The sequence below is a fragment of the Babylonia areolata genome, chromosome 3 (genome assembly GCF_041734735.1).
Source record: "Babylonia areolata isolate BAREFJ2019XMU chromosome 3, ASM4173473v1, whole genome shotgun sequence".
Taxonomy (NCBI): Eukaryota; Metazoa; Mollusca; class Gastropoda; order Neogastropoda; family Buccinidae; genus Babylonia; species Babylonia areolata.
The window spans coordinates 61,500,983-61,528,761 of NC_134878.1; the positions used below are offsets into that span (position 1 = coordinate 61,500,983).

The 27,779-nt window shown below is 47.2% G+C and overlaps 2 protein-coding genes across 2 annotated transcripts in view; one reads left to right on the forward strand and one right to left on the reverse strand.

The window, feature by feature from the left end:
* Positions 1 to 3,794: 3,794 nt before the first annotated feature.
* Positions 3,795 to 27,779, reverse strand: part of LOC143280657 (cysteine protease ATG4D-like) — a 37,040-nt gene continuing 13,055 nt past the window's right edge. Inside the window, exons 8-9 of the mRNA XM_076585386.1 lie at positions 8,223 to 8,342; positions 3,795 to 4,517 (exon numbers count right to left, since the gene is read on the reverse strand). Of these exons, the coding sequence (XP_076441501.1) occupies positions 4,323 to 4,517; positions 8,223 to 8,342 (315 nt within the window). The 3' untranslated portion in view covers positions 3,795 to 4,322. The remainder of the gene's footprint in view (positions 4,518 to 8,222; positions 8,343 to 27,779) is intronic.
* LOC143280656 (uncharacterized) lies at positions 16,574 to 26,394 on the forward strand. Its single transcript, XM_076585385.1, has 5 exons — positions 16,574 to 16,857; positions 19,757 to 20,009; positions 20,275 to 20,521; positions 22,421 to 22,604; positions 24,558 to 26,394. The coding sequence occupies exons 1-5, from the start codon at positions 16,648 to 16,650 to the stop codon at positions 24,864 to 24,866; spliced, it is 1,203 nt and encodes a 400-aa protein (XP_076441500.1). The 5' UTR covers positions 16,574 to 16,647; the 3' UTR covers positions 24,867 to 26,394.

Sequence of the window (27,779 nt, forward strand, 5' to 3'; positions counted from 1 at the left end):
ATTTCTCCCCAAGGACAGGATTTCTTTCTCTCGCTCAACACTGCGGTAGTAGGTGAAAGTTTTATTCCTTTTTTCTACAGTTAACAATCAGCCATGATGGGGTCTAGGCAATCTGCAAGGACACGACAGCCACCACCACCACCACCACACACCAACACACCTACGATTAAAACCAAATCAGCAGAGGTCTTGAACACACACACAACAACAGGACTCACTTATAGCCTTGGCTGATTTACAGTGATGCCCACACCCCTGCTTAACTTTAAAAAAAAAAAAAAAACATATATACACAGAGATAAAATACGTTCGAAGGAAGATCTACAAAGAACTGTTTCACTTCCTTTTTTTTTTTTCTTCCGATGTGATGAGTCATTGGGGTGCCGAACAGAAGAACTGTTCCCTCTTCATAACAAAACTTTTTTTTTTTCAAAGCAAACATACATAATCAAAATAGGTACCCAGAAAAGTTCAATAAAAAATGAAATAATTCTTCTTTTTTTTTGTAAATAAAATACTGCACAGGAAGATTCCATGAAATCAATACATCAATAAATAAAAAAAAGAGTATATATACTAAAAAGAGTATACAGAGATTATAAATTGAATGAAGAGTATGGCTCCACTGCACGGCTGACTTGCTGCTTCAGTTTCAGTTTCACGACAGTGTCAACGAGTGTGTAATGATCCATATATACTACACATCTGCCTATAAAGTGTAAAACGAAAAAAAAAAAAAAAAAAAAAAACCAATGGAGAAGCTGCCTAGCCGATGCATAAACCCAACTAAACCCAACGCGGTGGCCAGGGCCTTGAGAGCCTAGTACCTATGTTTGCATGAGCTGCTGGTAACCTCATCAATGACTGTCACGCTGGATCAGGTGAGACACCTATCTTCCAACAGCAGCTCGGGCCTGTCAGTGTAACTCGTCCAGTGCACATGCCTTTTCATCGTCTGCAGACATGGCGGTGGCAGCGCTTTGCACGGCTGGAGAAGGAACTTTGCACAGCCGGTGCACCATTTTTAAACTGCAGGCGCAGCACTTTTATACTGCAGGTGCAGTGTTTTACACTGCAGGTGCAGTACTTTTACTCTGCCGGTGCAGCACTTTTACACTGCAGGTGCAGCACTCTAACGCTGCCGGTGCAGCATTTTTACACTGCAGGTGCAGTACTTTTACTCTGCCGGTGCAGCATTTTTACACTGCAGGTGCAGTACTTTTACTCTGTCGGTGCAGCATTTTTACACTGCAGGTGCAGTACTTTTACTCTGCCGGTGCAGCATTTTTACACTGCAGGTGCAGTACTTTTACTCTGTCGGTGCAGCACTCTAACACTGCAGGTGCAGTACTTTTACTCTGTCGGTGCAGCATTTTTACACTGCAGGTGCAGTACTTTTACTCTGCCGGTGCAGCAATCTAACACTGCAGGTGCAGTACTTTTACTCTGTCGGTGCAGCATTTTTACACTGCAGGTGCAGTACTTTTACTCTGTCGGTGCAGCACTCTAACACTGCAGGTGCAGTACTTTTACTCTGTCGGTGCAGCATTTTTACACTGCAGGTGCAGTACTTTTACTCTGCCGGTGCAGCATTTTTACACTGCAGGTGCAGTACTTTTACTCTGTCGGTGCAGCACTCTAACACTGCAGGTGCAGTACTTTTACTCTGTCGGTGCAGCACTCTAACACTGCAGGTGCAGTACTTTTACTCTGCCGGTGCAGCACTCTAACACTGCAGGTGCAGTACTTTTACACTGCAGGTGCAGCACTTTTACTCTGTCGGTGCAGCATTTTTACACTGCAGGTGCAGTACTTTTACTCTGTCGGTGCAGCACTCTAACACTGCAGGTGCAGTACTTTTACTCTGCCGGTGCAGCATTTTTACACTGCAGGTGCAGTACTTTTACTCTGTCGGTGCAGCATTTTTACACTGCAGGTGCAGTACTTTTACTCTGTCGGTGCAGCATTTTTACACTGCAGGTGCAGTACTTTTACTCTGTCGGTGCAGCACTCTAACATTGCAGGTGCAGTACTTTTACTCTGTCGGTGCAGCATTTTTACACTGCAGGTGCAGTACTTTTACTCTGCCGGTGCAGCACTCTAACACTGCAGGTGCAGTACTTTTACTCTGCCGGTGCAGCACTCTAACACTGCAGGTGCAGCACTTTTACTCTGTCGGTGCAGCATTTTTACACTGCAGGTGCAGTACTTTTACTCTGTCGGTGCAGCACTCTAACACTGCAGGTGCAGTACTTTTACTCTGCCGGTGCAGCATTTTTACACTGTAGGTGCAGTACTTTTACTCTGTCGGTGCAGCATTTTTACACTGCAGGTGCAGTACTTTTACTCTGCCGGTGCAGCATTTTTACACTGCAGGTGCAGTACTTTTACTCTGTCGGTGCAGCATTTTTACACTGCAGGTGCAGTACTTTTACTCTGCCGGTGCAGCATTTTTACACTGCAGGTGCAGCACTTTTATACTGCAGGTGCAGTGTTTTGCACTGTCGGTGCAGCATTTTTACACTGCAGGTGCAGCACTTTTACACTGCAGGTGCAGCACTCTAACACTGCCGGTGCAGCACTCTAACACTGCCGGTGCAGTAATTTACACTGCAGGTGCAGCTCTTTACACACTGACTGTGCAGCACTTTATACTGCCGGTATAACACGGCACTTTACACTGCCGGTTTAGCACAGCAATTTTACACTGACGGAGAAGCACAGCACTTGACACTGCTGGTGCACAACTGCAGTTTTACACTGCTGGTGCAGAACCGCAGTTTTACACTGCTGGTGCAGAACTGCAGTTTTACACTGCTGGTGCAGAACCGCAATTTCACACTGCTGGTGCAGAACCGCAGTTTCACACTGCTGGTGCAGAACTGCAGTTTTACACTGCTGGTGCAGAACCGCAGTTTTACACTGCTGGTGCAGAACCGCAGTTTCACACTGCTGGTGCAGAACCGCAGTTTCACACTGCTGGTGCAGAACTGCAATTTTACACGGCCTTCTAACACAACTGCCATCATTCAGTTCTTCGTGAATGGAATCCATGCCATTCATGGACCCTATACTGGAGGAAAACTAATCAAATGTAATGAAATTCGGTGTGGTTTGGATTCAATGAAACTTGGCTGACAAGCAATACATGTATACATACATATGTGCATACATACATACATACATGCACAGATACATACAATTCACAAAATCCTGCAGTTTATGACCAGCTCACTCACTCACTCGCTTGTTAACCAATCCAAAGATCCACATATCTCTCAGCCGGCTAGTTACCCAAGACCACACACACACACACACACACACACATTCAATGAAACCAGCGGATTGATTGGTGACTGAACTGAACGAACGCTTCACTTAATCAAACAAGCCCACATTGTAAAACAGTGCGGTCGCCTTTACTTTTAAAAACAACAGCAGCACAGCACTGCAAAAGTCAGTATCGCTCTTTTGTCACTCAGAACGACCATTGCCACGGCTCCCTGGAATTTCTTCTGTTTTCGGCCTCTCTGGGTTCGTGGAAGGGCGGGCGGGTGAGGGTTCAGGGTGGTGGTGGTGGGTGGTGGTGGTGGTGGTGGTGGTGGAGGGGGTGGGGGAGATAGATAGATGGGGCGGAGGCTAGGTCAAAGCACTTTAAGCGGACCAGTCATTCACACGCATGCACAACACCAACAAATCCTGGCAAGTGAACCCAACCCCGGTGACGAGCAAAACCATCAGTTACTTGTCATTTCTCTAAACAAATTATGGGGGGGGTGGGGAGTGAGTGTGGGGTGGGGGGGGGGGGTGGGTGGGGCGTGAATACAGTAGCTTCCCTTGTAACAAACCCCACAAGTGACTCAATATCGCATCCTGTGTGTACGGAATGATACGGAACAGGAGGGAGAGTGCAAAATAAAAGTTTGGCAGTGAGGGAAGATCCTAACCCCGAAGACGAACCGTGGTTACTTATTGAGCCGAGTCGAACGACCCACTGGCGGAAAGCTCGGTAAAGGTTGCCGTCTGTCCAAAGGAAGTAAGTGCTGAATCACGAACCACGTAATGTATCATCACTCTAATCTTTCTTACTTATTTTACGGCAAAGTGGGGGAGTGGGGGTGGGTCGGGTGGGAGCGGGAGGGTTGGTAATAAGAGTGAGTAGGGAAGAAAGGGGGTATAGGAGTGGGTGGGGGGAGTCAGTGGGGGCGCGCGCAGGGTTTGGGGGGAATGGAGAGGCAGAGTAGACCACCACCACCACCACCTCGCACCACACACACACACACACACACACACACACACACACACACAAACGGGGTGAATGATCACAGTATCACGAAATCCTCAGAGTCCAGGGTCGGCGAGCGCACGCGCTTGCCGGTGCCGTCGCTGCGCAGGTGCCGGATGCGCAGGCGGCCCAGCTCGCGCACGGGCACGTTGCGGGCATGGGTGTCGTCACTGCTGCCCTCCGACACCACGAACAGCGGGTACTGGCCCCGCTGACGGGGAGGAACCACCATCTGAAACAAGACAAGACCCACAGTCATGGGGCATCGGGAGGCAGGGAATTTAGGACCTAAAGGCTGGAGATTTTTTCCGATCTCTAAGGTCAAAATATGTGCAGACCTGCTAGTGCCTGAACCCCCTTCGTGTGTATACGCACACAGATCAAATACGCACGTTAAAGATCCTATAATATAATCCATGTCAGCGTTCGGTGGGTTATGGAAACACGAACATACCCACCATGCACACCACCGAAAACGGAGTATGGCTGCCTACATGGCGGGGTAAATAAACAAAACGGTCACACAGGTAAAATGTTACATGTATGTCTGAGTGTGTACGTGTGCGTGCCTGAGACCTGATTGAATGAGACAGGAAACGACTGATGAGCGCCCAATGGCAGCCGTCAGTCCGCTCTACCCAGGTAGCCAGCCTGTTCTGCGACTGACCCCGATCTTGAAAAGCGCTTAGTGCTTGATCTCTGAGGACAGGCGCTATATGAGTATCCATATCATTCATCATCATTCATTCATTCATTCACCTAATCCTAAGGACCAAATTTCATGAAAAATTAACCTGTGCAGTCAACCATCGTCTGCACACGGCGTCTCCGCTGGCTGGGACATGTACCGAGGCTCCTCGCAGCAAGAATGTTTGCACTGCAGGCCGTGCATTGGACAATGATGCAGGTCGCAGAAACAGGGGACGGCCAAAGATGAACTGTTGGCAAACAGTGGCGGGAGGGACTGTTGGCAAACCGTGGTGGGAGGGACTGTTGGCAAACAGTGGCGGGAGGGACTGTTGGCAAACCGTGGTGGGAGGGACTGTTGGCAAACAGTGGCGGGAGGGACTGTTGGCAAACCGTGGCGGGAGGGACTGCTGGCAAACCGTGGCGGGAGGGACTGTTGGCAAACCGTGGCGGGAGGGACTGTTGGCAAACAGTGGCGGGAGGGAGACCTCAGACGTGTCGACAGGGGTGACACCAACAAACTGGTTGAGGACCGTTGACTGCGGAGCGCCTTGACTGCTTTGTGCGTTCAACGACACAGGGGTATCTAAGTGTAAATAATTAAAGTGGAGCGATATCGCAGTCAGTGAATGTTGGGACCCATTTTATGTGGTTTTTTGACTTACTTTTAAAGGTCATTTTTCTTGATTTTGTAATTAATTGAGGGGCCTAAAAATGCGTCGTAGACTTATTTCATTTCTTTTGTTGATGCATGTTGTGCAGTGTCCAGGGATATTTCTTTCTTCATATTTTTTTTTTTTTTTTGGTAAAGCATTCATTTTCCGCTCTTATGTTGCACGTAATCCACCCTTCTGATCAAGAGTTCAGACACAAAAACAACGCATAATGGTCCATATCCTGAACACAAAACCGACACATGCTGACTCAAGCCGCCGTGCTAGCTGTTTCCCCTTTGTAGGACAGGGAATCTGATTCAGTGACTGGCACAAACTGAACAAACGCGCTACTGAAGACGACCCTGTGTACCCAACAAGGTGGCTGCACATTACAGTTGTGACTGAGTCTATGTCAAACTAAAGTACTTCACTTCACTTGTCCCTTCGTCTGGGTGACCGCTGGGGCAACCACAGATAACCTGTCAACCACCTTCCTCATTCCATCTCTATTTTCTGCTTCCCGAAGGGCCTCAGACCTGTCCATTCTGGTATGTTGTCTTCCCATCTCTTTTTCTGTCTGCCTCTCCTTCTCCCTCCCTCCTTGTACAGTGCCCTGCAGGATCGTCTTTGCAAGTCCTGTTGATCTTGTGATGTGCCCATACCACCTCAGTTTGCGTTTCTTCACAGTGGTGAGACCATCTTCATACGGCCCGATGGCTTGCTTAATTCTGTTCCTCGTTGGTCGAGTGATCTCTGTACGTGATTCCCAAGAGTCTTCGAAAGGATCTAATTTCTGTGGCACGTATCCTCTTTTCCAACTCTGCCGTGAGAGTCCATGTTTCGCATGCGTACAGGGAGATCGAGATAACCAAGGAACGCATCAGTCTGATCTTGGAGCCGAGTGCAGCGTTCTTGTCATTCCATATGGTCTTCAGCTTAGTCAACGCCCAAGCTGTTTGGGCGATCCTGGACAGTATTTCTTGCTTTGATCCTTCATCAGTCACAATTGACCCTATGCACCTGAAGCTCTGCACGGTCTCTAGTTTCTGACCTTTAAATGTGATGTCTGAGCTGATACCCTGGGTATTGTTGGTCATCAGCTTGGTCTTCTCTGCACTGATCTCCATGCCATATTCTGTTGATGCCTTGTCCAAGCGTTCCACTAACCTAACAACCTCCTCTTCTTTTCCTGCAAGGGCGTCAATGTCATCGGCAAAACGCAAGTTTATGAATGTTCTGCCTCCAATGCTGACTGATCCATCATGGTCTTGTAAGGCGTCAGTCTAGATTCTCTCAAGGAAGATGTTAAAGAGAGTCAGTGAGAGCAGGCATCCTTGTCTGACCTCAACTGTTGTCCTGAACCATTCTCCTCTGCTGTAGCGCACTGTGCTGATGGCTTTGTTGTAGAGGCTCTCTGTGACTTTGATCAAGTTGGCGGTGATATCGCACAACTTCATCGTGGTCTAGAGGCTGCGTGCCATACCCAAATGAAGTACAATCACCCTCAATATAGAGCCCAAAACCACATAAAATGGGTCACAAACCTAGTGGTAATATCGCTTCAACTATGCACATTAAAAATTGCAATAAAATCGGACCATGATTCTAAATAAAAAAAATATATTAAATAAATAAATAAATAAATAAAAAAGTTAACATTAAAGATCCTAAAGCCTTTTTCGGCCATCAGGGCACTGATTTCACATCCACTGTGTCCAGGGGTTGGCACACGAAGTCGAGACCCAATCTCCTCCTTCTGCCGATTTTAACTTCACCATCCTAGGTCAAGTACCCATTGTATGGAGTGAGGAGCAAAGCGACTTTCCCAAGGACACAACGCTTCGCCCAAAACGGGGACCTCGAACCATTATCACTAGTGAACACTGGATCAGAAGTCCAATGTATAATCGATTCTGCCAAGGCACCAACTACTAATAGTACTATTATTGCAGCTATAACTTCCACTTCCACTGCTGGTGCTGGTACTACAACTATTACTACTACTACTATTACTTCGGCCCAACGCTCGGCTTACAACACAGATTGACATAAGCTGGACCAACAGCAAACTGTTAGCTGTATGATCAATGGTTTATCCACTACAATGGGAAGTCATTAACAGCTTAGTCTTTTGGGAAGGACTGTGGCTGAAACTAGGAGGCAAGATTGCACTGGCTCTTAGTGCTGAAGCCCTGGGGGCTAGCTGGGCTTTGGGAATCATCCCAACGCCGACTGTCCTAAAAACCCCTTGGCCGAGAGAGCGGGGGGTGTAACTTGGGCAAGACACTCTCCATTATTATCAAATTCTAGCCTAAATAGCCAGGGCAGCAGATGCCTCCTCTGCTGTTCTGGTAGTCATATCTGGACACGACTATCATACAAAAAATACAAATACAACCGCTACGACTACTATTGCTGCTGCTGCTACTACTACTGCGATGAATAGAAGTAATCCTGAAAACAGGATACGAAATCAAATCGAATCAAATTAAAATTATGGTGCTTAGAGCCTCGCCGACCAGTAATGCCATCTTAGGGGAAATGAAAATAGGAAATTACCAAGAATCTTGACAACCCAACAAACCACAACTCACGTCGGGCACTTGGTCAATGAAGGTGTCCAGGTCTTGCCGGTTGCGGCAGTAGAAGCCCACGGTGCAGCTAGGGTCCATCTTGGTGAAGAGCATCTTGCGGGGAGACATGCAGTGGAACGACTGCAACACACACACACACACACACACACACACACACACACACACAGACACACACACACACACACACACACACACACACATACACACACACGCAAATTATTAACAGATTCAAGTCAAATTCTGGTGCTTCGCCGACCACCAAGGCCATCTCAAAGTTACCGGCACGTTTGCATCTACTTCAGGTCTATTAACAGATTGACAAGAGAGACAGACATTGAGCGTGGGGCGAGAGTGAGCGAGCGAGCGAGAGAGAGAACCTTTAATGTACGGCTTCTAGCCCATAACACATAATTTCCCTAAGTGATAATAGTTATTCGGATTCTGAACAGATAGAGACAACTGGAGAAAGAGACAAGAGTCATATGGAGAGACAGACAGAGAGGCAGAGAGAGAGAGAGAGAGACAAGAGTCATATGGAGAGACAGACAGAGAGGCAGAGAGAGAGAGAGAGAGACAAGAGTCATATGGAGAGACAGACAGAGAGGCAGAGAGAGAGAGACAAGAGTCATATGGAGAGACAGAGAGAGAGAGAGAGAGAGAGTCGAGAGAGAGAGACAGACGAGGAGAGACAGACAGAGAGAGAGAGAGAGAGACAAGAGTCGTATGGAGAGACAGAGAGGCAGAGAGAGAGAGAGCAAGAGTCATATGGAGAGACAGAGAGAGAGCAGAGAGAGAGAGAGACAGAGTCATATGGAGAGACAGACAGAGAGGCAGAGAGAGAGAGAGAGACAAGAGTCATATGGAGAGACAGACAAACAGACAGAGAGGCAGAGAGAGAGAGAGAGACAAGAGTCATATGGAGAGACAGACAAACATACAGAGAGGCAGAGAGAGAGACAAGAGCAGGGGTGGGTTTCATCCTTCACCACACACGAGCAGGTACATGCGACAGACCAGACCCTCGCCGTCAGCAGCAGCACGGTCGAGATTCCAGCATGCCGAATGCACACAGCCCGTCGCTGCACGTCAGAGTGGTGTTTCCCCACCTACTGGCCGACGCCTGTAGGGTAAAGTTATTACGTCCGTAAGGTTCTTACGGTCAGGGCTTGGGGTCTTGGTTCGGCGAAGGTTGCGTTGTTCGAGGGTGTTGGAGTCCTGGATGTCTGTCCGGTGGGAGGTCCGCCTGGCGTTCCACGGGGTGTCCTGTCTGTCTGTTGTGGCCGGCGAGGGAGGGGGAGGGGGAGGGGGGGGGGTTAAGTCTTGGCTGTTCTTCTGGCGTTCCAAGGAGGAAATTCTTTGCTGTTTGAAGATTCTGGCGTTCCGAAGGGGAAATTCTTTGCTGTTTGAAGACAGGTGAGGTCATGGTTATTCTTCTGGCCTTCAGAAGTCCTAGCTGTCTTGTAGGTGGATGAGGTCTGGCTGTTCTTCTGGAGTTCTGGGGAGAACGTCCTGGCAGTGTGAAGAAGGGTGAGGTCCTGGCTGTTCTTCTGGAGTTCTGAGGGGGATGTCTTGGCTCCGTTCTTCTGGCGTTCCGAGGAGGAAAGACCTGGCTGCCTGCAGACGGTTGAGATCCTAGATGATGTTCTGGCGTTCAAGGGGGGGGGGGGGGGGGGGGGGAGTCCTGTCCGTCGCCGTACGTCACCTACCGCAGTTACACAACCCATGCCGGATTACAGCGGTGGCCAGTTCTAATGCGGCCCGACCAGACTAGGAAGCAAGTGTCCACGGGTTTGATTCCCATATTATACCGACCTCTGCTTTACACAGCTTACATTCCAGCAAACTGACATCTGAAATTCGTACTTTCCAACAGACCCGACTTAACAGGTACAGCGCTGGACTGGACTGGCGCAAATGCGCCCAACCCGACTTTGAAGTGTGTGTCCAAGGGTTAGATACCCATATCATCCGGACCGAGATTTTTAATCCCCAACTCACCCACTCCACAAACTCCACTACATCTTAGGCGGTTGTCTGGGTGCTTGTCCTTCGGATGAGACGATAAACCATGTCCCAGTGTGCAAGCAGCATACTTAGCACCCGTAAAATAACCCCATAGCGACAAAAGGGTTGTCCCAGGAAAAATCCTGTTTAAAAAAAAAAAAAAAAAAATGATAGTGAAAGAAATGCGCTTGCTGACAAAGCACATCAGCGCAGAGATGCAATAAACAAACCCACACAAACACCCATAAACCTAAGAGCGAAAGTCCAACAACAACAGAGAAAATAAAGCAGGTAAGTGAATGACTTCATCGCTGTTAAAAAAAATAAATAATAAAAACAAAGCAAACCAATCAATAATTATTCCCTTTTTTTTTTATATTTTCAACACTATCTGTCCACTTTCTCTTGAGAGGATCACACGAAAATAAACTGCATCTCTTTCCAGGGAAAGGTGTTCCGTGCTTTCATGAAGTTCAGGCCAGACCGCAAGCATGCAAGAAAGAATGATGTCCCTTGGAACTGTCAAAGAGCTGTTCATGCGAGGTTCGTGATCAGTCAAGATTAGTCATGATCAATAACAGAATCAAGAAATAAATCCGGTTTCTGTGACGAAGCCTTCAAACTACTTAAATGACCTGAAATCAACCATTGAAGTGTCGTGGCTACTAATAATACAGCAATATATTAAGTGGTTTCTTTGTATTGCTTGATCGATGTTTGTATGCCTTCCACGTAAAGGTCAGCATTGTTCATTGTACTATATCTCCCTCTCTTTCTCCTCTCTCTCTCTCTCTCTCTCTCCACAAACATATGCATCCTGCTGGTAAGTTGTATAGTTTTCATTGTTTACATAATAGAATGTTAAAATGTTATTCTAACACACACACACACACACACACACACACACAAAACTCATACTGTTTACACACGTGAGCCAAAATAAAATGGAAACGGATCGAGTGCAAGCCATATCAAATTAAATCAAATTATGGTGCTTAGAGCTTCGCCAACCACGAAGTCCATCTGAAGGCTATCGCCATATTAGCAACAAGTGCGAATGTAAGCGCGTGAGTGTGTGTGCGTGAATGTGTGTGTGTGTGTGGAACGGTGGCCCAAAGGTACAGAGCACCAACGCATGCGCATTTTGTATGTGTGTGTATGTGTATGATACACATACACACAAATACACGACACGCGTGTGTGTGTGTGTGTGTGTGTGTGTGTGTGTGTCTGGCCTGACTAAAACGAGGGTATCCCAAATTCATTTCCAGCAAGGATCGGGTTTGTTTTAACCCCCCCCCCCCCTCCTTCCCCCCCACCCTTCCGCCCCAAGAAAGCGCCGTGATTAGCCTTGACCATCGGACTCCTGATCCAGTATCCACCAGTGATCAGACAATTCGAGGCCCCGAGCCTCTTGGGCACAGTGATCAGATGTGTCCTCCAGAAAAAAGGCATTTTGCTCCGATTTTCCTCACTCAACCCAGGGGGGTGATGGGAGGAGAGAGAACATGGTCTCTCGCACAGCGCACAGAGACACGGGTCGGAGACCTTGCCCATGAAGGGCAGCAGGAAGTGTTTCATTGTCAGAGTCAGATCACCGTTGTCTCGTCTCTCTCTCTCTCTCTGGAGACCAGCATGGGGAGTGAACGAGAAAACACACACACACACACACACACACACACACACACACACAAACAGAAGAAGAAAAAAAAAAAAACAGAAAAAAACGTGGGCCAAGAACGACGATACCCATGTGTCAATACGATTCGAACAAGCATAAAGAAACTGAGATTAAGAAACTGAGAGGCGCCGCATAAAGAAGCATAAAGAAACTGAGAGGCGCCGCATAAAGAAGCATAAAGAAACTGAGAGGCGCCGCATAAAGAAACTGAGAGGCGCCACACATAAAGAAACCGAGAGGCGCCACATAAAGAAACTGAGAGGCGCCGCATAAAGAAGCATAAAGAAACTGAGAGGCGCCACAGAAAGAAGCATAAAGAAACTGAGAGGCGCCGCATAAAGAAACTGAGAGGCGCCGCATAAAGAAGCATAAAGAAACTGAGAGGCGCCACATAAAGAAACTGAGAGGCGCCACATAAAGAAGCATAAAGAAACTGAGAGGCGCCACATAAAGAAACTGAGAGGCGCCACATAAAGAAACTGAGAGGCGCCGCATAAAGAAACTGAGAGGCGCCACATAAAGAAGCATAAAGAAACTGAGAGGCGCCACATAAAGAAACTGAGAGGCGCCGCATAAAGAAACTGAGAGGCGCCGCATAAAGAAACTGAGAGGCGCCACATAAAGAAACTGAGAGGCGCCGCATAAAGAAACTGAGAGGCGCCGCATAAAGAAACTGAGAGGCGCCACATAAAGAAACTGAGAGGCGCCGCATAAAGAAGCATAAAGAAACTGAGAGGCGCCGCATAAAGAAACTGAGAGGCGCCACATAAAGAAACTGAGAGGCGCCACATAAAGAAACTGAGAGGCGCCGCATAAAGAAACTGAGAGAGGCGCCACATAAAGAAACTGAGAGGCGCCACATAAAGAAACTGAGAGGCGCCGCATAAAGAAACTGAGAGGCGCCACATAAAGAAACTGAGAGAGGCGCCACACATAAAGAAACTGAGAGGCGCCACATAAAGAAACTGAGAGGCGCCACATAAAGAAACTGAGAGGCGCCACATAAAGAAACCGAGAGGCGTCGCAGCAGGGGTCGGTGAGGCGTTGGACTCCTGATCCAGTGTTCACCAGTAGTCAGGGTTCGATCCCGAGTTTCGGCTCGGCGGTGGTGTGTCCTTGGAAGATACATGTGCTTTTTCTCCTACTTTCCCCGCTTCACCCTGCTGTGAATGGGTACCCGACTTTGGCAGGGGAAGGTTAAAACGGCTGAAGGAGAGGACTGGGCCCCACCTCCTTAAGCCGATCCCAAGACAAAGTGCATTTTAAAAAAATTCACTGCCCCGATGGCCGTAAAAGGCTATGGGACCCTTTTGAATTAGGAACGAAGGAAACAAAGGAAGAAAAGAGAAGAAAGGAGGGAGGGAAGACAGAATGAAGGAAGGAAGGAAGGAGTAAAATAACTGCGGGTAAAATGGATAAAGAGGGGGCAAACAAAGACCGATGACCCTGCATTGTCCGTTACAAAAGCGGTTCCTTTGCACCATGTGGTGTAGTCAACAGGAAGCTCGTGATGACAGCAGTCAATCCAAACACACTGGGCGAACGAACCTCCTCAACAACCTACACACCGTGCTGCTGTGGTGTCTGTATGAAGACGCAGCTTGGAAAAGACCAGGTTAGTTCCAGTTTTAGGAAAGCTCGACCCAAAACTCAAAACAAAAACATAACCTGTGTTTTTCCAAGCTACTGCTCAGAAAATTTGACGTACAATTGTCAGTTTCAATAGGGGGTGTCAAAGCGTGCGGACTGTTCCATACAAGCTACACCGCATAAATAAATAAATAAATGAATAAATAGATAAACAGATAAATAAATCAATTATGGGAAGCACTTTCCCGACCTTTGCACATAAACCCAATACGTTGATCAGAAATGCTCTGATGAGAAGTAATCTAAGAGTCCACGGGGTCGGCTGGTCTTATTGGCACCAAGACTTGATTTGGTTTTGAAAAGTATTCTGTGACACAGTGCGGTCAACTCGGCCTCTGTTTTCATTCCGGAACACTGAACAGCTCTCTCTCTGTTTCGGGGTGAAGACAGAAGACATATTCCCCACTGTGAGCATTCCCAGAAACCTACAGAGTCGTTAAGGTCTGTCAAAATCCAAGCTCGTTATAGAAGTAATAACTTCTTAAAAACACAAACAAGTGGGGGGGGGGGGGGGGAGAGGAAAAGGTGTGTTCACAATCGGCTGCCGCTCTTTTTCTGTCTCTGAACCTTACAGTGGGAACGTTCTCCTCCTCTCTCATGCCTGCTCTCAGCTTTCAAGCCTGGCCTTGAAACTACCTCTTTCCAAAATAGACCCCTCCCTGCCCTCCCTCTTTCCGTCCAAGTAGTTGTTTTTTGTTGTTGTTGTTGTTTTTTAAACCTTTTATCTACAGGTATAATTTATAAAGTTTTGACATTTATCTATTTGGTTCAGAGTTATGTATGCGTGTGAAAGTCAAGAATGAAAGCGCACGAGCTTCAGCGCCGTACAAATACATTATATGTGATATGTGTGTGAGTGTGTGTGTGTGTCTGTGTGTGTGAGAGAGAGAGAGAGAGTGTGTGTGTGTGTGCGTGTGTGTGTGTGTGTGTGTGTGTGTGTGTGTGTGTGTGTGTGTGTGTGTGTGTGTGTGTGTGTGTGTGTGTGTGTGTAACATAATGAACAAAGGAAAGAAGGTAAAAATTCAACCATGGTGCCAGAAAACAAAACGAGCAAGGGATGGATCTGGTTAGACAATTAAAGGATCAAACACACACACACGCGCGAAACCACAAACTACGACAGCCATAGCAAACAAAGGGCAAAGTTGTATCCAGTTCCTAGGGAACCCTTCCACCAGAAACCTCTGCCAACATGTCATTGTCGATGTGCTATCAGACTCAACTGACTGCTTCAAATACTAACCCACACACTCTTCGCGGTACATCGCTACATATCTCTTCCTTCACACTGTAAAGTGGACGGGGTGGGGGAGGGTAGGGGTGTGTGAGTGAGGCGGGGAGTGAGGGGGAGACAATGAGACAGATCATTAGAAGGGGTGGGTGCTAATGTGTGTGTGTGTGTGTGTGTGTGCGTGCGCGTATACATGTGTATCTTGTTTTTGTGCTTGTGGGAATGTATGGTTGCGTGCTTATGCGTGTGCGCGTGTCTGTTTGCATGGTAGTGTTTGCGTGCACAACTCTGTGTGTGTGTGTGTGTGTGTGTGTGTGTGTGTGTGTGTGTGTTTGTGATGAAATTCTTGTTTTTGCCCGTGATTGTGTGTGTGCGTGTGTGCGCGCGCGCGTACGTGTGTATGTGCCAGTCAAAATGTTTGCATGTGCGTATGAGTGATATGATGCATGCATGACTGTGCGTATGTGCGTATGCCTCTCGTGTGTGTGTGTGTGTGTGTGTGTGTGTGTGTGTGTGTGTGTGTGTCTGTCTGTCTGTCTGTCTGTCTGTGTCTGTGTGTCTATGTGTGTGTGTGTCGCTCAAGTACGTGTGCGTGCGTGCGTGTGTGTGTGTGTGTGTGGTTGTGTGTGTGTGTGTGTGTGTGTCCGTTTGTGTGCGTGCGTGAATGCACGTATTTCCCTCGTGTGGGGGGAGGGGGGGTGGGGAGGGGGTACGTGTGTGTGTGTGTGTGTGTGTGTGTGTGTGTGTGTGTGTGTGTGTGTGTGTCTGTGTCTGTGTGTGCATGTGTGTGTGTGTGTGCATGTGTCCGTGTGTGCTTTGTTTATTTGTTCTTGTGTTAGCGCCTTTGAGAAGCAGGGGGATGAAAGAGAATGGGGATGGGAGGAATGGTGAACGAGAGAGAGAGAGTGAGAGAGAGAAAGAGACAAGCTTTAACCTCAACATCGACCTTTAATTAACAACGCTGTGAAAGAAAAAAAAAAGTCTATCGGGAAAAAAAAAAAAAAAAAAAAAAAAAAAAAACGACCAAACTGAACCTTTCGCTACCCCCAATTAAAACCGGAATCGATCGGAAATTAACACGACTATCGACGGATCAGCCATTTAAAAACAGAGACAAAAACCAAAAAGGCACGGCCATAATCAATTCATAAATACCGACTCCACGTGACGGAAGGACAATAAAACTAACAGTACCTCAGAGTCAGTCAGACAACTTGCACGTTCTGGTTTGGGTTTTTTTTTTTCCCCGAATCACGTTTGACTGCCGGCAAGGTGAGCAGCAGATAGCAAGCATAATTATTTCATCACCAACTATTTCCGTGATGATATTATTAGAAAGATACTGTCACTCAGTTTCGATTTCCACGTGGTGTCAAAGCGTGTGGACTTATCCACACACGCTGCATTATATCTGCGTAAAAAAAATAATAATAAAAGAAAAAAGAAAGGTAGATGCCTGACCTATTTACCCAACCAGCTGGTCAGGCCTTGAGAACCAAGCCAAGATTTGTGCAAAACATTACCATGTAATGAAATAGAATAATTAAACAATATAAATAAATTAGTAAATACTTAGAATTTAATGAAATGGAAGATATATGTAGAATTTTTTTTTTTTTTTTTTCAAATTATAATAAACTGAAATAGTCAAATACGGTGTCGTTAACTGTGCAGGTCGTTAACTGTGCAGGTCGTTAACTGTGCAGGTCGTTAACTGTGCAGGTCGTTAACTGTGCAGGGCAACAGCAACCTCATCGGCAGGCAAACAGATCTTCAATTAAAAAATAAAATAAAATAAAAATCGAGACATCATCCTTCAAACACTTGCGCACCGTGTCACTTTCTATCCTTCCAACGACATGAACGACGTGGCACACACTTCGCCCAATGTGGGGCCGGGCCTCACGGTAACCATGGAAACTCTGGCTGCCGCGACCAATCAGCAGCCGGCAGGAAGCTCGGGGACCTCCCAAGGAGCGCTGAGCCTGCTGGTCCCTCCCGGCTGCTTGCTCTTGGAGCAGAGCGACTTCGTTCCTTGGGACAACCCTGACAACATCATCAGCCGTCAGGTAAGACTGGTTCCCCCACCCCACCCCACCCCACCCCACCCTCCCGCCTCCTCCGGGCGATGATTGCCGTCAGTAGTGTATAGGTCAGCAGGCGGCATCTCCTGCGCATGCACTACTGACTACAAATTACGTGACAAAGCAGCACAGCAATGCACTGCACGATCTCCTCCAGTGCGTGGCCTCAGAGCGATCATACACAGAAAACTCGAGTGTACTGGTGAAACTGAAACAGCGAAGGAACGAACCCAGAAGTGGCTGTGAACAGTTTCAGTTTCAAGGTGGTGTCAAAGTGTACGGACTAACCCATACATGTGTGTACTACACCATATATGAAAAAAAAGAAAAAGAATGGGTGGATTGAGGAGGAGCGACGAGAGATTACCGACTTCAAAATTCTGCAGAAGGTGAGGCAGGAAGAGAAACGGGACATATATGCTTTACTAACATGCCAGAACGTTTTAGTACTCTGTGGCTCATTATTAACACATGTAAGCCTATGAGGGATGGCTGCGGTCATAGGCATCAAATCAACGCACGATAATTGCTTATTGCCCAGCCGACCTCAAAGAAGCCATTTCGTCATAGAAATGGTAAAAGAAGAATGAGGAAGAAAAAGTTCCGACCGTTTCTACAATTCAAATGTGTTTACTGATAACTCTTTCGTGCAACTATCACACTGTCTATAATGCCATCATTACAAATGTTGTTAACTTGTGTCAATAAGTAACATGGCTCTGAAACCAAATCAAGACTAAACCATATTAAAAAGGGGCCATTTCCAGACTGAACATCCGTCAGCTCTTAAAAGCAGTCGAAGAGAAACCAAAATAATATTAAATGATCAATTCCATCCACGTTAATTCAAAAATACTAACTCGCCAACATCTCACTCATTCCAGGTAAAAGAAAAGATCATAAAAATGAAATTATCAAGTTGAAAATACCGCATAGCAAACCAATTAACCCACATCTGGTTTAGTCAAAGTTTAAATCAAGTTTGTTTATTTTTTTTAAGTATTGATTTCCTTTGGAAACTGAAAAAATAGTATCCGAGGTCTTCATGGAGCTCGTCGTGAAATGTTTGTTCCTGATATCATGCAGATCCCAACAGTCTATCAGAAGTTGGAGGACACTTAAAGGCTGGTTGCATGGCACACACAATAGTGTTTCTTCACCTTTAAAATATAAGAATGCGTCAAGTAAGAATGGCCTGTATGCACCCTGCAGAGAACGGTAACCTCTATCCCGTTTCTTGGAACGGAAGGGAGTCTTTGAGGTCAGGACGAAACTATCAGTCCACCAGCTAAAAGCTCCAATGTTTTCCAATGGGTGTGTGTTCATCTCTCTCTCTGGGAGAATATGTTGGTTTGTCTGCAGAAAACCACGAGGGTGGAATCATGCCATTTCTTCGTGTCCGTGGTAGACTTTAACATTGACATTTTCTCTGCAAATACTTTGTCAGTTGACACCAAATTTGGCACAAAAATAGGAAAAATTCAGTTCTTTCCAGTCATCTTGTTTAAAACAATATTGCACCTCTGGGATGGGCACAAAAAAAAAATTTTTTAAGCCTAATTATATGCAAACTGCATTTACTGTTATATTTATATTTTTTTGTATTCTCTAAACTTGGCACTTTGACCTCTTATTCTGACACAACAGCAAGAGGAGTCATTATTATCATTTTTTGTTCAAACAGGAACTTCTTTTGCTAAGCATGGAATTTTTATTTATTTTGCAAACGTTTTGGTGCCTATAGTAAAAAAGGGAAATTACTCTAATTAATGCTAGGGGACGTAATTTATCACAAGTGAGTCTTGAAGGCCTTGCCTCTCTTGTTCTGTTTGTTACTCTTGTTTCTTTTCCGTGAACACAAGGCGAGTGCAGAACTTTCTCGGTGGTTTTTTGTTTGTTTGTTTCGGTGGTTTTTTTGTTGCTGTGTTTTTATTTGCTGTTGTTTTGTTTCTTTGTTTTCCCCCTTGAATTATTACTTAGTAATCTAAAGCTAGACACAGTTCAAACTGGGCAGCCAAACACACACACACTCTCTCTCTCTCTCTCTCTCTCTTTACTGGGCTATGAAGCCACATGCAGGCCCACCGATGATGATGTCCACAGAAGATGGCACAACGAATCGTCATCCTCGGTTCCCGAGAAACATTCATGATTGACTGACTGAAGCAAAGTATTTAAAAAGCTTTCCAAGTTTTATCAGTCCCTGTGGCGTTTGGTGCTTGTCCAGGCAGACAACTGGGTATCCACCGGCACACTTATGCTGCCCGTGCCGTTCGCTGTGGGCAACGTGGTGAGTGCTGCCGTCTTCTGGCGCCAGGGGCTGAGGGACCGCATCCAAGGCAAAGACACAGAGAAGAAAAGCCCGAATGCAAGAAAAAAAACAGACCACCGTCAGACTTCACCTACCCACAGTGTGGAAGTGACGGTCACGCCGGTATTGGCCTGTCCAGCCATACCAGGCGCTGTATCAATCAACACACAGAGCACCACTCCAGTCTCCTGAGGCTGACGGATATATATATATATATATATATATATATATGTGTGTGTGTGTGTGTGTGTGTGTGTGTGTGTGGATGGTGACGGTCAACAACATAAATTTAGATAAAAGGTCATGATCGTAGTCTTTTTACGATCATCGAGGCAGTGACTTCACATCCCAGCTGAAGTCAGGTACCCATTCACACCTGGTAGTCTAGTGAGGAAAATCGAAACAATGTGCCTATCCTGAGGACACAGCACCATGGCAAAAACCGGGCCTCGAACCATGACCGCTGATGAGCACTAACGCCTAACGAAGATTCTGCCTCGGCGCCTCCATAAGAAAGTAAGCAAGCAGAGTGTTCTAAAACGCTGACCAGGCGCTGTGGTGATGCTTGTCCAGGCAGACTACTGGGTGTCCACCATCCTGATCGGCACCATCGTGCTGCCCGTGCTGTTCGTGGTGGGCGTGGTGGGCAACGTGGTCAGCGCCGCTGTCTTCTGGCGCCAGGGGCTGAGGGATCGCATCAACCTGGTGCTCTTCACCCTCAGCCTGGCCGACCTCCTCGTCCTCCTGTCCAACTTCTGCCTCACCGCCGAGAAGGTCTACCGGGACTTGGTGGGGTTCTCCGGGTTCTTCATCACCTACTTCCCAGGTGAGGTTGGCTGTGTGTTACATTGCACTGCACTGAAATATATGGTCCTGTATTGTATTCACTACAATGTCTATTGCTTAGTTTTGAACTGAAACGCGCCGAAATGGCCTACATGGGCCTGGAGAGGAAGGGGGAGTGAGGAAGGCAGGTGGGGGGCGGGGGGGGGGGGGGGGTGTAGGTTTGGTCGCGTTTAGTATTGTAGTGTTGCATCGTATTCACCAGTATGTGTGACGGAACACTGAGCAGATCTCCTTCCTTCCTTCAGGCCTGACGGGCGTGACCTGGGTGTCCCAGTTCCTGTCGGCGGTGATCGCCAGCGAGCGCTGCTTCTGTGTGGTCAGCCCTTTCCATGCCCAGAAGTTCTTCAAGACCTCCACCATGGCTGCGGTCATCTTCAGCACATCCGCCGTGCTGCTGGCGGGCATGCTGGCCATCGCTGGCCCCAAACACACCGCCGTCTGCATGTTTGACCCGCTGACCAACACCACCAAGGACATCGTCTACGTCACCGAGTGAGTGAAAATGTAATGCTTAACAGGTGCAGTCTGTTCTGTTTCTTTCACCAGCAAGTAGCAGGCATAAGGTCATCGTCTACCGAGTGAGTGAAAATATAAATGCACGTGTAACAGGTGCAGTCTTTTCTTCCCCCAGCAGTTTCAAACTGCTGCTGCTGATAGAAGTAGAAGGCTTAAGGCCATTGTCTACGCCAGTGAATGCGTGAAAATGTGTTGGTAAACGTATGTGACAGAACCAGTCTTTTTTTTTTCAGCGGTTTAAGAGTAAGACTGCTGCTGCTAACGGAAGTATTCCATTTGCAAGTCAAAGACAGACATTTGCCTCTCTACCAGGCTTAAAGTATCATACAATACGGTAGTCCTCATATCACTGCTCTATCATGGCTGCGAAACAGACTTTGTCCCACAGGTACATCAAACAGCTTGAGCAATTCCACATGCTCTCTCTGTGGTCAGTCTTGTGGATACACTGGCAGGACCGCATCACTAACCAAGAAGTCTTGTACAAAGCCGCCACTACAAGCATCAAATCCACGATCCCCTAGACCCAGCTTCGATGGTCTGGCCATGTCACCCGCACGGAAGGGTCCAGATTTCCACGTCAGCTCTTCTTTAGGGAGCTGGTACATGGCTGTCGCAACCACGGACGCACAAAGAAGTACAAAAATAACCTCAAGGCCAACCTAAAATGAACAAGATTCGGCATTAGCAGTCTGACTGCTATTGCTGATAGAAGTAAATGACGTGCCCTAAAAAAAAAAAATAATGCAGTCAGGACATTTGAAGGAGACCGCTGTCAGCACCTTGCAGCTGCTCAAGATCGGAAACACAGAGGAATATCTGCCCCTGCCTTGTGTGCTGGCGTTCCATGCTACACTTGCAACCACATGTGTTCTTCAGACTTCGGGCTCTGAAGCCACATGCATGTCCACGAATGATGTCCAACGATAATGGCACAATTGATAGTCATCCTGAGTTTCTGAGAGACAACAAGAGTTGTTTTTTCTTTGCCTGTTAACATATTTATGTCCATCCTCTGTATGTTAGCCATGAACCGTGGGGTTTTTTTCGGGGGGGGGGGGGGGGGGTGTTTTTTGTTTTTGTTTTGTGTGTGTGTGTGTGTGTGTGTATTCTTTCTCTCCAGTTACTACTTGGGGAAGAGGAAGACTCTGGACCCCTTTGACTTATTGTGTGTGTGCGTGTGCACGTGCGTGTGTATGCCTGTGTCTGTGTGTACGTGTGTGATTGTGTTTAAGTGTTCTTCTTCAAGTTACTTGTTTAAGTGTTCTTACTCCAGTTACTACTTAGATGACAAGGAGATTCTGGACCTCTTTGACATTTTCTCTATTTTGCGTGTGTGCGCGCTCATGTGTGTGTGTGTGCATGCACATGTACACCTGTGTGTATGTGACTGTGTTCTCCCTCTCCAGTTACTACCTAGACAACAAGGAGATTCTGGACCTCTTAGACGCGTTTCTCTACGCCGTATGTGTGTGTGCGTATGCTTCTGTGTGTGTGTGTGTGTGTGTGTGTGTGTGTGTGTGTGTGTGTGTGTGTGTTTGTGTCTGTGACTGTGTTCTCCCTCTCCAGTTACTACCTGGACAACAAAGAGATTCTGGACCTCTTTGATGTGTTTCTCTACGCCGTATGTGTGTGTGTATGCTTCTGTGTGTGTGTGTGTGTGTGTGTGTGTGTGTGTGTGTGTGTGTGTGTGTGTGTGTTCTCCCTCTCCAGTTACTACCTGGACAACAAGGAGATTCTGGACCTCTTTGACGTGTTTCTCTACGCCGTATGTGTGTGTGTATGCTTCTCTGTGTGTATGTGTGTGTGTGTGTGTGTGTGTGTGTGTGTGTGTGTGTGTGTGTGTGTGTGTGTGTGTGTGTTCTCCCTCTCCAGTTACTACCTGGACAACAAGGAGATTCTGGACCTCTTTGACGTGTTTCTCTACGCCACCACTCTCCCCGCCCTCTTCCTGGTCGTGGTTGCCGTGACGACGGCAGTGACGGCCATCAAGTTACGTCAGGCCCTGGCCTGGAGGCAGGAGACCGCTGGCACCGGCACTGCTGCCTCCCAGGACAAAGTGCGTGGCTGTCAAGCGTCAAGTTGTTCAGTCGAGTGTAGAGCAGCGCAGGGTCCTAGTGTGTGGTGTCGTGTGTGGTTTAACTGTGGAGCAGTGTACTGCAGTAATGTGTAGTGTAATCTACAGCAGTGTAGTGCAGTAGTGTGTGAAGTAATTAATAACAGTGTAGTGCTCTGGTGTGTAGTGTGACAGTGTGCAGCATAGAAACAGAGCAGTGTAGTGCACCAGTGTGTAGTGTGCAGCATAGGGTAGAGCAGTGTAGTGCACTAGTGTGTAGTATGCAGCATAGGGTAGAGCAGTGTTGTGCACCAGTGTGTAGTGTGCAGCATAGGGTAGAGCAGTGTAGTGCACTAGTGTGTAGTGTGCAGCATAGGGTAGAGCAGTGTAGTGCACTAGTGTGTAGTGTGCAGCATAGGGTAGAGCAGTGTTGTGCACCAGTGTGTAGTGTGCAGCATAGGGTAGAGCAGTGTAGTGCACCAGTGTGTAGTGTGCAGCATAGGGTAGAGCAGTGTAGTGCACTAGTGTGTAGTGTGCAGCATAGGGTAGAGCAGTGTTGTGCACCAGTGTGTAGTGTGCAGCATAGGGTAAAGCAGTGTTGTGCACCAGTGTGTAGTGTGCAGCACAGGGTAGAGCAGTGTAGTGCACTAGTGTGTAGTGTGCAGCATAGGGTAGAGCAGTGTTGTGCACCAGTGTGTAGTGTGCAGCATAGGGTAGAGCAGTGTTGTGCACCAGTGTGTAGTGTGCAGCATAGGGTAGAGCAGTGTAGTGCACTAGTGTGTAGTGTGCAGCATAGGGTAGAGCAGTGAAGTGCACTAGTGTGTAGTGTGCAGCATAGGGTAGAGCAGTGTAGTGCACTAGTGTGTAGTGTGCAGCATAGAAACAGAGCAGTGTAGTGCACCAGTGTGTAGTGTGCAGCATAGGGTAGAGCAGTGTAGTGCACTAGTGTGTAGTGTGCAGCATAGGGTAGAGCAGTGTAGTGCACTAGTGTGTAGTATGCAGCATAGGGTAGAGCAGTGTAGTGCACTAGTGTGTAGTGTGCAGCATAGGGTAGAGCAGTGTAGTGCACTAGTGTGTAGTGTGCAGCATAGGGTAGAGCAGTGTAGTGCACTAGTGCGTAGTGTGCAGCATAGGGTAGAGCAGTGTAGTGCACTAGTGTGTAGTGTGCAGCAAAGGGTAGAGCAGTGTAGTGCACTAGTGTGTAGTGTGCAGCATAGAAACAGAGCAGTGTAGTGCACTAGTGTGTAAGGTGCAGCAAAGGGTAGAGCAGTGTAGTGCACTAGTGTGTAGTGTGCAGCATAGGGTAGAGCAGTGTTGTGCACCAGTGTGTAGTGTGCAGCATAGGGTAGAGCAGTGTAGTGCACTAGTGTGTAGTGTGCAGCATAGGGTAGAGCAGTGTAGTGCACTAGTGTGTAGTGTGCAGCATAGGGTAGAGCAGTGTAGTGCACTAGTGTGTAGTGTGCAGCATAGGGTAGAGCAGTGTAGTGCACTAGTGTGTATTACTGTATAGCAAAGTGAAAATAATGCGGTGTACTAGTATAGCATCGTGTAGAGCAGTGCTGGTGTATTTGTGTGTACAAAGTGCAATGAAAGAGCAGCGAAGTATTGAGGCGTCGTATTGTACAGTGTGCTAGTGTGTCGTGCAGTGAAGAGCAGTAAAATACGGTGGCGTAGTAGTGTTGAGCGGTATAGTGTGTAAGTTTAGTGTGTGGTGGAGTGTAGATCAGTGCAGTTTAGTGGTGTGTAGTGTAGTGTCAAACTGTGCAGTGTACTAGTGTGTGCAGAAGCGTACTGGTACGAAGTGCAGTAACCTTTTAACATCAATAATCATTTTGGCTTTTCTCTGACGGCTTTTGAAGAAATGACGGGTATTCAGTCAGCCCTGAAATGATGACCCGTTTTTGTATCTAGCCGGCTGGGCTCTAGGTGCAACTATATATATAGATATTTGTCCAGGACAACAAGGCCTCCATGCTGACCAAAGAGGCGGCCCTGACCCGCATGCTGATCGCCACGTCTGTGCTCTTCATCGTGTGCCTCGTGCCCATCCTGCTCGTGCAGATCGCCACATTCCTCGTCCCGGACCTCAACTACGACGGCCGCTACCACAACCTGACCTCCGTGCTCTGGCAGTGCATCAACTCCTTCCGCTGCCTCAACTCGGCCCTCAACTTCTTCATCTACCTCCGCATGGGGTCCAAGTTCCGACAGACCCTCACGGAGATGCTGGCCTCCTGTGGTCCTTGCTTTGCCAGCAAGCAGTGACGTGGTATAGGGAGGGAACAGGACTGTATCAAAAATATGACGCCTCTGTTGGAACTTATCGTGCCAGCCAGCAGTGATGTGATATTAACAGAAACGGAACTGAATTAAAAACATGACGCCTCTGTTGGAACTTAATGTGTCGCCAAAAGGTGATCTGGTGCAAAGACAATTGATAATTTTAGAAACGAAAAATGCACCCTTTATCAAGAACAGTGACAGGTGTTGTCTTCTTCAATGGCCTTTGTGTCAGCAAGCAGCAAGCAGTGATATTGTAGTGTGATTGGGGAAAGGGACTAAATTAAGATTAGAACCGGACAGTTTGTGTTTCATACCCTTCCCCCATTCTCCTCCTCCTCCTCCTCCCCCTCTTCCATACGACAGGCAGCCAAATGAAGTTGAAGTGTCGGCACACACTGACGTGATTATGGAACGGAAACAAGAACATGACGCCTCCAATGGCCCTTGTCGTGTCGGCAAGCAGTGATCAATGATAGTGAACAGACCTACCTCAAGATCTGACGCTTGAGTTCACACTCTTCTTCTCCCTAATACGGTAGGCAGCCAACTGCAGTTTAACTCACTCAGTACGGCCAGTCCTCTCTTCTCCTCTACACAGACCCCTCGGATGTCCAGTGGGTGTCTGAATGACCCAACCTTTAGCTTCCGTCGTCAGAATTGTGGTATTCTTTGTCAACATTCACGTCTTCAGTATAAGAGCTTTCCGCTTGCAATATTTTGATGATGGTAATTGGGGTGAAACGCTGTTAACGTCGTCTATTTCGCCGTTCGTATGGAGAGAGTTAAGTACCAGCAAGAAGGGATATGATTAGAGAATGGAACTAAAATCAAGAACCTGGCACACTCTCTTTTTCGCCATCATCATTACCTTTGCACTGATACAATGTGCGGCCGACTGAAATGGAAGTATCAGCTACTCAGCTTGCAAAGATGTAAATGGGAAAGGAACTGAATTAAAGAAAAGTTGACATTTTGTTTTCCACCGTTCTCCTCAAACCACCCTCTTCTCATCCTTCACAAGTATGATAATCGGCCAAATGGTAAATAAGGAGGCGCCTTGCCAGACTGGGTCAGGGGCTGGCTGGACTTTTGGTTTGGTGTTCACCACAGATCAAGGTTTGAGCCCCCATTTCTGCCAGGTGTTGTGTCCTTGGGAAAGGCACTTTACTTCGTTTTTCCTCGCTCCAGCCAGGTGTGAATGGGAACCTGCTTTCAGATGGGGAAGGTTCTTCTTCTTCTCCATTCGTGGGCTGCAACTTCCACGTTCACTCGTATGTACAAGAGTGGACTTTTACGTGTATGAACGTTTTTACCCCGCCATGTAGGCAGCCATACTCCGGGTGGTGTGCATGCTGGGTACAATGTTCTTGTTTCTATAACTCACCAAACGCTGACATGGATTACAGGACCTTTAATGTGCGTATTTCATCTTCTGCTTGCGAACACACACGAAGGGGGTTCAGGCACAAGCAGGTCTGCCATATGCTGACCTGGGAGATCGGAAAAATCTCCATCCTTTACCCACCTAGACACTGTGGAAATTAAATCAATGCCCCGATGGTTGTAAAGGGCTGTGAAACTTTTAACCTTTGAAGTTAACCTAAGTAAGTAAACAAAACTCTGGCAGTGCACTGTCCCAGTTTTATGTCAAGGTGAGTGTATAGAGGCAGTGATTACTAAAAAAAATAAAATAAAATAAAAATAAAATAAAAAGATGCTGTTCTTTTACTCTCTCTCTCTCTCTCTCTCCCTCCCTCCTTCACAAACCATCAGACGCTCTGTGAACTGTTTACCAGTTTGGGGCAGACAGACAACCAGCAGCACAGACCGGGTACACAGAAGACAGGACAGACAGAATGCAGTTCTGAAGGAAGGAGGCAGACACTGACAGACAGACAAACAGAATGAAGGAAGGGTGCAAATATAGACAGATAGATAGGTCTATCTATAGATAGACAGACAAGACAGGACAGACAAACAAAAAGGAGGCAGATACAGACAGACAGTAAACAGACAGAATAAGGAACGGAGGCAGAGACAGACAGAAGGAGGAGGCAGAGACAGACAGAAAGAAGCAGGCAGAGACAGGCAGACAGTAAACAGACAGAAGGAAGGAAGGAAGGAAGGAAGAGAAGACAGAGACAGGCAGACAGTAAACAGACAGAAGGAAGGAAGGAAGGAAGAGAAGACAGAGACAGGCAGACAGTAAACAGACTGGAGGAAGGAGACAAGAGACAGACTGAAGGAAGGAGGCAGAGACAGATGAACAGTCAGTCAGTAAACAGACAGAAGGAAGGAGGCAGAGACAGATGAACAGACAGTCAGTAAACAGACAGAAGGAAGGAGGCAGAGACAGATGAACAGACAGTCAGTAAACAGACTGAAGGAAGGAGGTAGAGACAGATGAACAGACAGCCAGTAAACAGACAGAAGGAAGGAGGTTGAGACAGATGTACAGACAGTCGGTAAACAGACTGAAGGAAGGAGGTAGAGACAGATGAACAGTCAGTCGGTAAACAGACTGGAGGAAGGAGGCAGAGACAGACAGACGGAAGGAGGTAGAGACAGATGAACAGACAGTCAGTAAACAGACTGGAGGAAGGAGGCAGAGACAGACAGACGGAAGGAGGTAGAGACAGATGAACAGACAGTCAGTAAACAGACTGGAGGAAGGAGGCAGAGACAGACAGACGGAAGGAGGTAGAGACAGATGAACAGACAGTCAGTAAACAGACTGGAGGAAGGAGGTTGAGACAGATGAACAGACAGCCAGTAAACAGACAGACGGAAGGAGGTTGAGACAGATGAACAGACAGTCAGTAAACAGACAGACGGAAGGAGGTAGAGACAGATGAACAGTCAGTCAGTAAACAGACAGAAGGAAGGAGGTTGAGA